This window comes from Octodon degus, unplaced genomic scaffold, assembly GCF_000260255.1.
Source record: "Octodon degus isolate 3935 unplaced genomic scaffold, OctDeg1.0 scaffold00058, whole genome shotgun sequence".
Taxonomy (NCBI): domain Eukaryota; kingdom Metazoa; phylum Chordata; class Mammalia; order Rodentia; family Octodontidae; genus Octodon; species Octodon degus.
The window spans coordinates 5,468,914-5,484,712 of record NW_004524634.1 but is presented as its reverse complement, the minus strand read 5'-3'; the positions used below and the strand labels follow the sequence as shown (position 1 = coordinate 5,484,712).

At 38.3% G+C, this 15,799-nt stretch overlaps 1 protein-coding gene and 1 pseudogene across 1 annotated transcript in view; both read left to right on the top strand.

Moving 5' to 3' along the window:
- Positions 1–14,758, top strand: part of Mob1a (MOB kinase activator 1A) — a 22,215-nt gene extending 7,457 nt beyond the window's left edge. The window contains exons 3-6 of the mRNA XM_004634103.2: positions 5,470–5,563; positions 7,113–7,246; positions 12,695–12,858; positions 13,765–14,758. Of these exons, the coding sequence (XP_004634160.1) occupies positions 5,470–5,563; positions 7,113–7,246; positions 12,695–12,858; positions 13,765–13,842 (470 nt within the window). The 3' untranslated portion in view covers positions 13,843–14,758. The remainder of the gene's footprint in view (positions 1–5,469; positions 5,564–7,112; positions 7,247–12,694; positions 12,859–13,764) is intronic.
- On the top strand, positions 4,347–5,146 carry LOC105742541 (annotated as a pseudogene).
- Positions 14,759–15,799: the final 1,041 nt, after the last annotated feature.

Genomic DNA, 15,799 nt, shown 5'->3' with positions numbered 1-15,799 from the left:
GCTTATTCCACTGAGCTGTCTCCCTGGCCCTCATGTGTGTATCTTTGATGGGTTGTCTGTTAAGGTCTGACTTGTTTTTGAGTTATTTTTTTATTTGTTAAATTGTAAAAGTTCTTTGTATATTTTAGATCATATTCCTTTATCACATGTCTCTTGCAATATTTGCTTCTAGCCTGCTGCTTGTCTTTTACTCTCATGACAGTTTGTTCTGCAGAGTGGAAAATTTTAATGTTCAGCTTATCTGTGCTTTCATGAATAATTGTGCCTTTGATCTTAAAGGTCTTTGCCAAGCATAAGGTCACATAGACTTTCTCCTCTGTTTCTCCTATGGTTCGTAGGAGTTGTGTACTTTTGCATTTTACATTCTGGTCTGTTACTAATTTTACATGGATTTTTATGAAGTATGAGTTTTGTTTTGTTTTGTTTGCATGTAGCTACCTAGTAGTTATAGCACAGTTTGTTGAAAATTGTCTTTTCCATTGTGTTGACTCTGTTCTTTTGTCAAAGCCCAGTGGGTCTATTCTGTGTTTTCTATGCTAGTCCATTGAATTATTTGTTGTTGGGGACCTGCCCATTAGCTCAGTTGTTTAAGTGAGTGCTTAAACAGAGCAGTCTGGCTCAGGTTGCTGTGGTTCAATCCCCAGATCCTCAAGCCATACTAGACCTGCCCTGAAGGCATGCTGAGCCATCCAAAAAAAAAAAGAAAAAGAAAAATTCTTCTGAATTATTTGTTATAACCAATACTTCCCTAACTCAGTTACTAACTATGCTTTATAGTAAGTATTGAAATTGTGGTGTTAGTCTTCCCACTTTGCCTCTTCATATAAAGTTTAGAATCAGATTTTTGGTAGAGATTTTTATTGACTAATTGTCTTTTTATTGCTCTTATTAACTTGTTTGAGACAGTCTCACTGTGTAGCTCACACTGGCCTTGAATAATCATTGTCTTCATCATTGCATTTGGATAAAACTGCCATGTGAGCTACATGTGTAGTTTAAGGTTTTTTTTTTTTTTCCCCCTTTGGTGGAACGAGGGATTGAACTCAGGCCCTTGGGCTTGCTAGGCAGGCACTTATTCTACTGAGCCATCTCCTGGCCCTAAGTTTTCTTATAACCACATTTAAATTTTTTTTATTTTTCTTATTAAAATACCATATATTGCTGAGAGAACAGGTGCAGAATTATTCAGTGTGTTATCTTTTGTATGAGAAGTGATAAATTTGGGGACAGGAGACAGAAAATGAAGTGGTTACCTGTGTGTTGGAGTAGCTGGCATTTAGTTTTTTGGGTTTTTTTAACTCAATTTTTTTCATATTGTTTTGACATTGGAGCTATGTAAAGTATTATTCAAGAGAACATTCTTTAAATGATATTGGTTATTCCAGAGCCCTTAGATTGTTCTTTTTATTTTTATTGTTCAATATATTTGTCAGTATTTTTTTTTTAATTTTAGAGGAATATTTCTGAGATGAAGCATAGCATGAGATTAATAATAAATTACACCTTGTAAATAAATTATTTACAAACTTAAATGAATATAACAGTAGAAATTGTCCAAAATAAAAATGAAGAACTTACAGATCAGTCATGTAATAGTTCACTCTGTGCCAAAATCAAGAAACTTATATTCATGTAATTAGAATTCTCAAAGTACAAAGGGATAGGCAGTAAATATATAAGGATTTAAAATTTCTGAGTTTCGTTGAAATTATAGCACATTTCCAAGAAAAAAATGAACCTTTTGCACAGTAAATTTGAGTAAAATCATACCAAGATACAAAAAAATAAAATTGTCCAAAACTTATTGTAAAGAAAAAAAATCATTAAGGCATACACATATAAAAAATTGGCTCTGCTGTAGAGCTTAGAGTTATTACCTTAGCACCAGATCCGGATCTACCAAGTTCAGGCTTGTCCAGGTGGATGTGGTGTGGGTCTGGCTGCTGTGCTCCACTTCTTCCTGCTGTAGCTCTTGGAGGTGAGCCCGCTGTACCTCTCTGGCATGATGTTCTGCTCCTGGATCAGCTAGGTGGGTCTTGCCTATCGCCTCTCTGCAGGGAGTTCTTCGGCAGGGCTCCACACTGGGCTGTCTGATGGAGGAAGTTCTACTCTCACTAGGGCCTGGGCTCTGGGTGGCATGAGGATCCAGTGGGCCCTGGGCGGTCTCACTCACATGCTGGGCCTGGGTCTGTAGATTTTTCTTTCAGACATACTGCTGTAAATCAGCCCAAATTTGTTTGTTTAGGACAGGGTCTACCTGTGTAGTCCGGGCAGGCCTTGAACTCACTCTGTGTAGTCCAGGCTGCCTGTGAACTTGGAGCCGTCCACCTGCCTCAGCCCCGAGTGCAGGGATTCACAGGCATGTGCCACCATGCCTGACTCAGATCTTTTGTTCTCTTGTTTCCCCCTTTTATTTTTGGTATTTTAGGGAAGGGTCTAGAGGGTGTTCAGGGTCACACTGCTAGACTGGACTTGTAGTGATCTACCTGTTTATAGCCTCGCAAGAGCTGGGATTACAGGTGCATGCCACCATGCCCAGTCTCAATTGCAGTCTCAGTGTGCCCTGGGGGTGGGGCCAGCACAGCAGGCCCACCAGTTTTTTCTTTAAAATTACTAAAAACTTCAAAGGACTTTTTAAAGTATGATGTAGTTGGTTTTACTGTGTTATAAATTTTAAATACTTATTTTTATCAAGTTCATTTAAAAATAATAAATTCATTCCGTGTGTGTGTGTGTGTGTGTGTGTATCCCCCCCCCCCCCCCCCCCCGTACCAGGGATTGAACTCAGGACCCTATGCTTACCAGGCAGGCACTTATTCTACTGAGCTATCTCCCCAGCCTATATTTTTATTTACAAGTGTTCTCCAATATCAGAGAGAAATAAAGCATTATTTTATATTTTTTGTTTATCTTATTTATTGTCTGGATTAATAGACATTTAAATTCTCAGATTTGCTTCTGCATACAGGAGCCCCTAAAAAATTCCACTGTATTCTCATGACAGAAAGTGAGTGAAAAGAGCAACTAAAATAGTTCTGCCTCACAAATCCTCCCTGAAACAGGAAACCCCTTTACTACCTCTTTAGAACTACTTTAAATCAAAGCAGCCATCATCTTCGCATGCTTGTTTTGCATGATTAGTGGTGCTTAAATGTTACTTCTTAGAAACATGACTAATTAAGAGGAAGGGTTATAGATGAGGGAGTTTCGTATAAAATTCCTTTTGACAAAGTGAATTTTAAGTCTTATTTTTTAAGAAGCTTGGAAAAACCCTACTTGATTTTCAGATATTTCCTTAGAGGATCAAAGTGTTTAAAAATTTTCCAAATTTTGAGAGACAAAATAGTTACATCTTACTCAGGTTTATACCCCAGCCTCTTCCATTTTCTTCCAAATCTAACTGAAGCTCACATAGGAAGTACTCCCTGATTACCTCAGCTTTTTGCCTTTTCCCTGAACCTTTGCACTTCCTGTTGCTAGCTGTTAAACATGGGGCCTCACATGTGCTAAGCAAGCACTGTACCCCTGAGCTGTATCCCCAGCTATGTATGTGTATATGTATTGATTGATTGATCAGTCTATTGATACTCATTTACAGGGTCATGCCAAGTTGCCCAGGCTGGGCTCCAACTTGTGATTCTCCTGCCTCAGCCTCCCAAGTAGTTGAGAACATAAGTGTGTACCACTGCACCTGGGTGGATCCTATCTTTTTATACTGTATCTTATATTACTCATTTGTAAAACTTTTATCCCTTCAGTTAGTTGGAGGTCCCAGGGCAAAGGACTTGATCCTGTCTGTTTTATGGTTTTAGTGGGCTTTTTTATGACCTCAAATGTTTATGCTTTTTTATGATCTCCAATGTTTATGCTGAATTTGATGTCTTCAAGGCCTATTGCTGTAGCTGCTATGTCTTCCTCCTTTGCAGTATATTCCACAATACTTTTTTCCTTCTTTCTGACAAATCATTGTTTGATTCAGATTGATAAGAAGCTAACGGTTTTTTAACGCTCTTGGTTATACGGTAAGTCCCCAACTGACAAACATCTTACTATGTAAGATTCACTTTGCCAGATCAGGGACAAGTCCGACTTACGAATGTTCTGGAACCAAACTCATTTGTAAGTTAAGGCTTTACTGTGATCAAATTACATATTGTGGTGATGTAATAATTACTCTTAAGTTAAACTTTCTTGGGCTGGAGAGATGGCTTAGTGGAATAGGTGCTTCCCTGGCAAGCACAAGGGCCTGAGTTCAATCACTGGTTCTGCAAAAAAAAAAAAAAGTTAAGCTTTCTCCAGTCTTATATGCTAGTTAAAAGTTTAGTATAGCCTTTTTGGTTCTCTGAGCAGCACCATGGCAGTAGACAAGAACAAGCGCCTTACAAAAGGCGGCAGAAAGGGAGCCAAGAAGAAAGTGGTTGATCCATTATCTAAAGAAGACTGGTATGATGTGAAGGCACCGACTGTGTTCAACATAAGAAATAGTGGAAAAACACTCGTCACCAGAACTCAGGGATCCAAAATTGCGTCTGATGGGTGCAAAGGTCGTGTGTTTGAAGTGAGCCTTGCTGATCTGCAGAATGATGAAGTTGCCTTTAGAAAATTCAAGCTAGTTACTGAAGGCTTTCAGGGCAAAAACTGCCTGACTAACTTCCGTGGCATGGGTCTCCTCCATGACAAAATGTGTTCCATGGTCAAAAGATGGCAGACCATGATCGAAGCTCATGTTGATGTCACGACTGCTGATGGTTATTTGCTTCTTTTGTTCTGTGGGCTTTACTAAAAAAGGCAACAACCAGATACAGAAGAACTCTTCCGCTCAGCACCAGCAGGTCCGCCAGATCCAGAAGAAGAAGATGGAACTCATGACCCAAGAGGTGCAGACAAATGACCTGAAGGAAGTAGTCAGTAAACTGATTCCAGGCAGCACTGGGACAGACATGGGAAAGGCTCGCCAATCTATCTACCCTCCTTATGATGTCTTCCTCAGAAAAGTAAAAATGCTGAAGAAGCCCAAGTTTGAATTGGGAAAAGTCAGGGAGCTTCCTGGTGAAGGTAGCAGCTGTGGAAAGGCTACAGGGATGAGACTGGAGCTAAAGTTGAACGAGCTGATGGATATGAACCACCACTCCAAGAGTCTGTTTAAGATCCAGATTTTTAATAGTGATAAATAAAGTCCTATTTGTGATGGCAAAAAAAAAAAAAACCCACACACAGTAAGTATTAGTATATTAATGTTAATGTTTAATTGGCCATGGCAGTAGCCACCTGTAGTCCCTGTTACTTGGGAAGCTGAGACAGGAGGATCTCTTGAGCTTGGGAGTCTGAGGCCAGCCTGGGCAAATATAACAAGAGCCCATCCCCCCCCCCACAAAAAAAAATTGTTAATTTTTTTCTTTAACTGATATATCTGATATTTTCGTTAAGTTTACCCAGACATTTAACACAATTCTGCTGTTACCTCTGCAGCTGTGGATTTCTTCAATCAAATCAACATGTTGTATGGAACTATTACAGAATTCTGCACTGAAGCAAGCTGCGCTGTCATGTCTGCAGGCCCCAGGTACGACAGCCTGTTGTGGAGGTGTTGGGATTACTTTGCTTATCACTAATGGATATGTAAATACAGATTTTTAAATTTTTTATGTAAAATTGATTCCACTTTGTTCATAAATATAGAACTATAGCTGTTATTTCTAAGTACTTTGGTATGTAGTCAGTGTTTGATTTTTTTTATATTATATCACAGTAACTCAGTATTCTGTTGTAGGAATGACATTATAGAAGTTTGAATTAGGTTGATTTTAACTTTAGTTGGTTTTAAATATTTGTTTTTTTCTTGTTTATTTAGCATTAATGGAAAGCAGTACCTTTTTTTGTTTGTTTTTTTGTTTTTGTTTTGTTTTTTTGCAGAACTGGTAATTGAACTCAGGCCCTTGTGTTTGCCAGGGAACCACTTACTCTACTGAGCCATCTCCCTGCCCCCAACAACACAATTTAGAAGTAATTACTAGGTGGTTTTTTTTTTTTTATTTTTTATTTTCATTTTTTTATTAATGTATTTAGTACAGGGTCTCACTACATATCGTGGACTCACAGTGATCTTCCTGTTTTCAGCCTCCCAAGCTCTGGGATTACAGGCTGGTGCCACCATACCCAGTCTCAGTCACCATTTCAGTTTGCCCTGGGGGTGGAGCCAGCACAGCTTATGGTGCTGGGGCTTGAACCTCAGTCCCTGTGCTCTGCTTATGCAGGCCCTTTAGTCTGCTGAGCTATCTGGCTGACTAATTGCCAGGTTTAAAGATGCTAGGTTGTAAAGGATTTTGAGTATAATCAACTTCAAACTAAAAAGAGTACAGATAGAACTCTTTATCCCCTATAATGCTGTCATATTGTGATGGGATTAATGATTTGTTATTCCTTCTTAGAATAAATTATAGGTTTTATGTAACAATAAATAGTATCAAGATGTTTGTCTCTTGTATTCTAATTTTTTGTAGGTATAAAGAAGATTCCCCAGTAAGTTTTTGAGCCTGTTTTTGTTTCAGTATAGCAGGGATATGTTGTTATTTTTTGTTTCATTCATCAGACTTTAAAAGAATTTAAAATTGAGTGAGAAATACAAACTTGTCTGTGGCTTAAATACGTGGAGAAATATTGCATAAATCTCAGCAAAGATGAAAGGAAAAAAATACATATGGCTAACATGTTTCTTTAAGGTTGTCTCCAAGAAACAAGATTTGATCATCTTGTCACTGATGATAATTTATGGCCTGGCCAAGGGTCTCAGAATGCAGAGGATCCACCTGCTCCTCGCACAACCCTCAGTGCCTTGTGCCTTACACATAGGCGTGCAGTTCCTCTATCTGTCCTAGGGCTGTCTTACATGGCATCCTCGACAAGATGGGATGGTACTGCCAGCTACCACATGGACTGCTTGTCCCTTTCCCTTTCCCTTTGAGTTATAGCACATTTTAGAACAATTCTCTAGGGAATTTACAGTAATCTTCAATAGAACTTTAGCACATAGAACATAGTTTCTATTAACAGAATGTGAAGTTGTACATTTATTGATGCTTTTGAAACTATCAGTAAAACATACTTCTTTCCAGGTATGAATATCACTGGGCAGATGGTACTAATATTAAAAAGCCAATCAAATGTTCAGCACCAAAGTACATTGACTATTTGATGACCTGGGTTCAGGATCAACTTGATGATGAAACTCTTTTTCCTTCTAAGATTGGTGAGTTAATGTTGTAGAACTATTTCTTTATGAATCATGCAGTTTGTTTTATGTGCTCTGTTATGTTGAAGTACTAGAATTTGACATGATGATACACATCTATAGTCCCAGCACTTAGGAGGCTAAAACAGGATTGAGCTCAAGGCCATCCTGAGGTACTTTAATGAGACCTTATCTCAAAAAAAAATTTTTTTTTTTTATAAATAGAGACTGCCATATTTTTCTCTAAAAAGTTTGTACCACTATGTATGCCCTCAAGAATGTTTGTGTCTGCCTGTGTTTCTTTTTCAGGGGTGTCCTTTTTTGAGACACAGTCTTTCTCTATAACCCAGACTGGCCCCAAACTTACAGTGATCTTCCTGCCTCAGCTTTACAAATACTGTGATTACAGGCCTGCGCTACCATGCCTGGCTCTGTCTGTGTTTCTTTACCATACTGATTATGACTCACTTTTTCCTTTTAGTCTTTTGAAAATTGAAGGAATACATTTTGGCTTCAGTGTACATCTAAAAAATACTGATAAAATAGAATGTATTTTGTGTTATTGATCACTTTATGTTTTCTGTTTATACCTTTTGTCCATTCCATTTCCATGTTGGGGATATTGGCTTTTATTTTCCTCACATTGTCTTTTATCTGATTTGCTGATGGACTGTTTTGCTCTGTACATCTCCATTTGGTCTTACTGATCATTTCCATATGACTTGAGTTTTAATACACTGATGAAAAATTTTTTCCCTACTTCTGGATTATAAAAAAGTTTATGTATTCATTTAGCACTTTTGTGACAGTTTTTTTCTCTTTAACACTTTGGTCTGTCAGGAGTTTTTCTTCTGAATGCTGTTTTCATTATTTTCCAGACAGAAAATGTAGTCAGTTTCCCCAGTTCTATTATTGAATAGCATGCGTCTTTTCTGCCCTGATTATCTTATGTGCACAGTAAATAACAGTGTATTTGGGGATCTTTTAATCTTATCATTTCCTGTGGCAATTTCAGTTATTTCACATGACCATGTTTCTTTTACCATCTTCCAAGGGTAGTCTCCTTTTCCTTCTCTTCTTTTTCAGAATATCCACAGCTGTTCTGAGGTATTTGTCTTTCCCAAGAACTTAGAATCATTTTCTCAAGGTAAAAAAATAAATAAATAAAACCAACAAAATCTTGAGATTGCATCTAACTTTCATGCACAAATAAATTCTTATTCTCTTCATACTGAGTCTTCTAGCCAAGAATAAGATAGTCTTCATTTGTTCTTATCTTTTATTTACTAAGTCCTATTTATGTTAATTTTTTTTCTTTCCAGTATTGGGGATTGAACTCAGGACCTTGCGCTTGCAACATGGGTGCTTATGTCGCTGAGCTATCTCCCTGGCTTTGTTAATTCTTTTTTTTTTTTTTTTTTTGGTGGAGCCGGGGATTGAACCCTGGCCCTTGCGCTTGCCAGGGAAGCGCTTACTCTACTGAGCTATCTCCCCGGCCCTGTGTTAATTCTTAAAGTTCCTTAAGTTTATTCGTAGGTATTTTGGGGATTTTTTAGGTATTTTTGAGATAGGGTCTTTGCTATGTAATTTAGGCCAGCCTTGGACTCACAATATATGTTTCATACTGGCCTCAAACTCGGATTTGCCTCAGTCTCCAACCTGCTGAGATCACAGGTGTGAGCCACAACACGCAGCTTATTTTAGGCATTTTATTCTTTCTTTTTGATACTTGGTTTCTTTCTTTTTCTTTTGTTTTTATCTTTTTGAGATAGAGTTAGCCCTGAATTCACTTTGTAGCCCAGGCAGCCCAGGCTGGTCTCAAACTCAAAGGGATGCCTCCTGAGTGCTGTGATTACAGGCATGCACCACTATGCCTGGTCTAATTTTTGGTTTCTAACTGATTATTTGATATATTCAAAAACTGTTGGTTTTTGTAGCTGTTAGACTCTATCTTGTTAATTCTTGGTTCTCAAGTTTTTGAAGTATGCAGTTTTATCAAGTGAACATAATGCTAATTTGACCTCCCTCTTTCTGATACATATATTCTTTTTAGTTTATGTCTACCTAACTGCACTGACCAGTACTTCTAGAACAATCTTATGTGCACAGTAAATCATATATTTGGGGATCTTTTAATACAGCGATAATAGCAAAAATGTATGTCAAGTGTTACACTTGATCTGTTTGATATTGGTCACTTTTTCCATTCTGTTATTAAACCTTTTCCTTACAAATTTTATTATATACTGCCTCACAATTTGACTGTTGGATATAGCCTGGAAAGTACTTAGATTAAAGGTACTTTCTTTTTGCTCCGAATGCCCTCAGGGCTGGTTTGGCTAGCTGCACTGTTGTGGGGATCGACTTACAGCAACCTGAGGCTGACAGCTTTGTGGAAGCAGCCACTTAAAGAACTGAGCTAGGGCCAGGCCCCCTAAAGGTACTTTCTTGAAGATCTTAAGGGAGATAAAAATTTTTTCTTTACTTCATCCTTTTTTTTGTTTTTTTTGTTTTTTGGTAGTACCAGGGATTGAACTCAGGCCCTTGTGCTTGCCAGGGAAGTGCTTATTCTACTGAGCTATCTCCCCGGCCCTCATCCTTCTTTTTCTCAGCTTCCTATTCTTCATTAATTTACTCCCAGGTTCTGGAATTCCCTGAATCCATTAGGCTATTGTCTACATACTACTTTTGCTAGTTATGTTATCAGACATAACTGTTTATTATTAACTTTTACTACTATACTTAATTATTATTTTTTATTATGTATTAAGTACAGGGTCTACAGGGTCCCACTACACAGATCGTACTCGTAGTGATTCTTCTGTTTTCAGCCTCCCAAGTGCTAGGATTACAGGCGTTTACCACCACACCCCGTCTCATTTGCCATCCCAGGGGCAGGGCTGGTATGGCATGTTGGGGATCTAACTGCTGGCCTCTGCATCTGCCTAAGCAGACGCTTTAATCTGCTATCTGCTGAGCTGTCTGGCTGGCCCTACTCAGATTATTAATATGATTAATAAGATACTTCTATACATTCTGAGAGAAGAGGGTTGATTTTTTTTTTTTTTTTTTTTCCAGAACCGGGGATTAAACTCAGGCCCTTGCGCTTGACAAGAAAGCATTTATTCTACTGAGTTATCTCCCTGGCCCAGGGGTTTGATTTTTAAAATATTTTTTCAATACATGAATATAGGATCATGCTCAGAGAAACATGACCATGTGCTCCTGTATAATATTTGAAAAGTCAAGTTAGCTAGGACTTGGAGGGATAATACAAAACCCAGTGACGTATACCAAATTTCAAGTTGCTAAGGGCTGGCTAAGAGAAAAAGAAAACAAAATTCAGGGAAAGAGTGTTGGAGTAAGCCTTTGCCTTCGTTTTCTGGAAGGGTGAAAAAAGGTGTTTCAAGAGTTGTGTCCAGGAATAGGCCTTAAAGGCCATGAACCTTTGTTATTTTGGAAGCAGATACCTTCTAGTGCTTATTTACTGTAGCCAGTTGTTATGGTTTGGGTCTAGTTGTCCCCCCAAAGCCTCATGCAGCCATGGGGCTGCTTCTGGAGTTTGTGATTATTGTGGGTATGGATGCTGAACCTGCCCTGGGGCAGGTAATTTGCATTACAGTGTACGGCTACTGAGGCTAGCTAGCTGCCTGAGCTGCTGCTACACCCCTTTGCTCTCTGCTCTTTGCCACCACGTGGAAAGGTTGCTCTGCCATGTGCAGCTCTGCCTCGGAGCCAGTGAGTATGGACAGACCCCTCCAGTAACTGTGAGCTGATAAGCCTTTCCTTCCTATATTTTGGGTGTCGGGTATTCGTCCCAGCATGAGAGAAGAGTAACCAAGACAACAGTGCAGTTGGGAGCGCCTTTATCCTTCTGTTTTCTAAGAGACTTTGATATTCTCAGCTGAATTGTCAAGAATGCAGCCATTTGCTTCTGTGAGAGGATGCCACCATTCAAAATAGCCCAGGAAACCCTCCTTGTTTACTAAAGAGATGTTTATTTTCTTTGAAAAACAGGGAAGTCCCTCTCTCTTTTTTTTTTTTTTTTTTTAGGAAGTACACTATTTTTAGGCAGCAGGAAAATGGAAACAGCTTTCCGAGTATTGAGAAGATAAAACACCTTAGTTTAACTTTTAGATAGATGATGATTTAAAGTAGACCTGTCTTTTTCTAGTGCCAATTGAACATTTGTGGGTGTGTGCACATGTGGGTGGTTTTTTGTTTTGTTTTGTTTTTGTGGCTGGCTCAGCCTGTCCTGGGGGTGGGGCTGGCAAGGCATGTGGTGCTGGGATTGAACTAAACTGTGATCCCTGTTCTGTAGACCACTGAGCTATCTTGCCAGTGTGGGTGTTTTGTTTTTTTTTGTTTTTTTTTTTTTGCAAAACTGGGAATTGAAGTCAGGCCCTTCTGCTTGCCAGGCAAGTGCTTATTACACTGAGCTGTCTCCCCGGCCAAGTTTTTAAGTTAACTAAATTGCAAAATAGTTTTATTACAAAATTCATACTTGCTGCATTTGAACTTTAAGAAGAGACCATAATATTAAACAACTAAAATTATGTTTATTTGAAGTTTGATTTGGTAGCATCTTATGTAATCTGATGCTTATACCTATGGATCTATGGCAAGTAGAAAAAATGTGTGGCCTGTGGAATATATAGGTTTGGGGATTTTCTTCCTTTATCTCTTAAATAGACGATAATAGGCTTGTGTGTGTGTTGGTGGTGTGTTTATTTGTTGCAGTTGGTCTTGGCAGTGTTGAAATTTGATGCTGAATATTAGGTTGAAGGTAAGTACAACCACTATAGAAATCAATATAAAGATTCTTCAGAAACTTAAAAGTAGAAATTCTGTTTGACCAAACTCTGCTGGCATATTCTTGAAAAAGTTAAAGGCATCCTACTATAGTGACATGTGAATACACATGTATAACAGTAAGTTCACAATAGCTAAGTTGTAGAAACAGCCTAGGTGCCTGGCAACATATGAATGAATAAAGCAATGTGGAACACCATGGAATATTACTCAGCTATGAAGAACAAATTTACAAATTTGTAGGAAAAGATATGAAATTTGAGACCATAATGTCAAGTGAAATACACCAGACACAGAAAGTTAAATACTGTATGGGTTCTCTTATATGAGAAAGCTAAAATATAAATAAATAAAAGTAAAATAAATGAAAGGTGACAGGAGGGCTGGGGAGATAGGTCAGTAGAATAAGCGCTTGACTGGCAAGTGTAGGGTCCTGAGTTCAATCCCCGGTACTGCAAAAAAAAAGAAAAAGAAAGATGGTAGGAAACAAAAAGGTGAACTTTTTGCAGAGGGAGAAAAGGATGGAGGAGTTAGGAAGAGGCGGGAAGGAGATTGAAAATGACATGATATGTACAATCCTCCCAAATCAATGTAACTGTTACACTCATTTTTTAAAAAAAATTGACTGAAACATTTATGTCTGTTTGTTTCTAGGTGTCCCATTTCCCAAAAACTTCATGTCCGTGGCAAAGACGATTCTAAAACGTCTCTTCAGGGTTTATGCGCACATTTACCACCAGCACTTTGATTCTGTGATGCAGCTGCAGGAGGAGGCCCACCTCAACACCTCCTTTAAGCACTTTATTTTCTTTGTTCAGGTAAGGGAGCCATGTTGATTTCTGAACAGTGGTTATTAGTACAGAGAGGCTAAGTATAAGTAGTGTTTTCTCTTCAGTTTTATTTTCTACTTTGTTTTATTGATTTGTGTAGCAGCATAAGATAGTGTCATCCACCAGAGGCTTACAAGTTTGAGGCCAGCCTGGGCAACTTAGATCCCATTTCAACACTATAACAGATAAAAGACTGGGAATGTAGCACAATGGTAGAGCATGTATCTTATATGAGGCCTTGGGTTCAACCCCCAGTTTGAGCAAAAACACATCCCCTTCCCTTTTGGGCCCTCTACCTCTAGCCTTCCCAGGTCTCTAGTTAGGGGATGTCATTTTAATATGTGCTCTGTTGTGAGCTAAGTCAAAGGATATTATGAGTTGTTTTTTCTAAACTCAAACCTCAGTATTCATTTTAATTGCAGTGTTGCCACTTTGTGGCAAATTAGTGGGTTTGGGGTTATGGTGTGGGCACTTGTCTCTAAAAGGTTCGCCATCGCTGCACTGGAGGTGTAGGGTTGGAAGGTAGGGGTGCGGGCGAAGTCCCAGCATCTTGTTGCTCATGCCTTGGTCTTCCCAGTGACCAGCCCCAACCTGATGTTCTTTCAGGGCCCCACAGCCACTGGCCATCACTTAGCACACCAGGGACACTTGTCGCTCCAGACAGTCCACACTTCTTAGGAGCTGTATGTCAGAAGGGAGGAAAACTGGTATACGTCACAAGATAGTACCTGTGTTTTTTAAAAAGAGTAAAAATGATTCTGTTTTAAAATGTTCATAGAGATCACTTGATCATTCTTTTGAATTTCAGAAAACTAAGATTAGAAATCTCTTTTAAAAACATTTAAAGTTTTAATTTAGGTCCAATTTTAAATTTTATTTCTCTTCTGTTTTTAGGAGTTTAATCTGATTGATAGGCGTGAGCTGGCACCTCTTCAGGAATTAATTGAGAAGCTTGGATCAAAAGACAGATAAATGTTTCTTCTAGAACACAGTTATCCTCTTGCTTCCTCTACTGCTAGAGCTATCTCATTGCTATTTGTTGTAGACTAGTGATACAGACTTTAAGAAGACAGGATAAAAGGACAATCCTGTATGTCTCTGCAGTAAAACTGTCCCAAAGGTAGGTTGTCTGGTAGCTTCAGAGACCGTCAGGACACAGTCGACAAATCAGAGGTGCGTGTGAGCACTCCTGGTAGCGTCAGAGTCATACTCACTTGTAGCGTGGTGACTAACCTGTAGTTTATTAGTTTACTTATTTTTTTTACTCACTGAAATTATTGCATCTGTTTGAAGTGGCAGCATAATGGATATTAAGGGTTTTTATCATTAGTAAGTTCCCAGAATAAATTTCCTAATAAAATCAGGTTGGTTTTATTCTATTAAAACCACAAAATTGGTTTTATTCTGCTTTTATTTTATTAATAGAAATGGCATTTTTAAGTTTCATCAAGATTTAGAACTTCTAGTCAGGGTGTGGTGGTGCATGACTGTAATCCCAGCACTTGGGAGGCTGAGGCAGGAAGACAGTAAGTTTGAGCCCAGCCTGGGTTATGTAGATGTAGCAAGACCCTGTTTCAAAAAAAAAAAAAAAGAAAAGTAGAACTTTTGTGTCACTTTGGATAACCTTTTAGTTTCAAGTTTGTATGCTTGTGTTTTTACAGATAAAGAGTATATATATTTTTCAAAATTCATAATTGCAGTTTAAATCATGGCATATGTGGAGTAGGAGTAACCAAGTTTATTTTTAAATTTGTTTCATTTTTAATCTTTGTTTGGGATTATATACATGTCTACCTAAATTATTAGGGATATTCATATATCAGAAACAATATTTTTACTGAGGATAGTCTCATAGGTTTTCATTTATAAATGCTTTTTAAAAATTAATATGTGGGGGCCGGGGAGATAGCTCAGTGGAATAAGCACTTCCCTGGCAAGCGCAAGGTCCTGAGTTCAATTCCCGGTTCCACCAAAAAAAAAAAAAAAAAAAAAAATTAATATGTGGCTTTTGGCTGAGAAAAAGAAAACTAGAAATATATGACCAACTTAGGTCTCAGAGCCACCACTATTTTTATTCACATTGTCTTTCAGAGACCTTGCAGTTTTGGTAACAGTAAAAGAAAGTATTCAGAGTACTTGTTTCCTGTACAAATCACCTCTGTGGCTTTTTGTGTTCTGACCCTGGGGGTGGCAAGGCAGGGTAGTCAGGGTCTAGGTTTTCCAGGCTGGCCTTGAACTTGTGATCCTCCTGTCTTAGCCTCCAGAGTGGTTGGGATTGCAGGCATGTGCCACCATGTCTGGCTTTGTTTTTTATTGTGACTTGAGACTTAGGAATAGTATGACAAAATAAGAGAAAAAATAAGTAAAAATAAATAAAAATCTTAATAGATTGAACTTCAATAGGGTTTTATTCTGTTTTATTTTTGTATCAACACTTGAAATTTTCTGTTTTTATTAGGGTAGTATTATCATCCTCTTTAGTGAAGAAGATGCCTTTTTCATCAGGTTCCTTGGATTTAAATGTCCTTAACTATTTAAATGTACTGAGGCATACTAGGTACCTGGAGATGTGCCAGACAGGCATGCTTTTCTTCATCAACAGCCCTTATCAGAGCTGTGATTTTTGCACCAACTTCATGGCTTTGATATTTGATAAGGGTTTTTTTTGTTACTTATTATTCCACTAGATTAAGAAAAAAAGGATTGCTTAGAAGCTCCTTTGGTTTTTTGAGACAAGGTCTCGCTGTGTAGTCCAGGCTGAGTGTTGAACTCCCTGTGTAGCTCAGGCTAGCCTTGAACTCCCAGCAGTCCTCCTGTCTCTGCCTCCCAAGTCCAGAATTACTGGTATACACCACCACATCCAGCAGAAACTCCATTTTTAATAACTTAATTTTAATAAATTCTTAAAGATGTACAAATATTAAAGGAA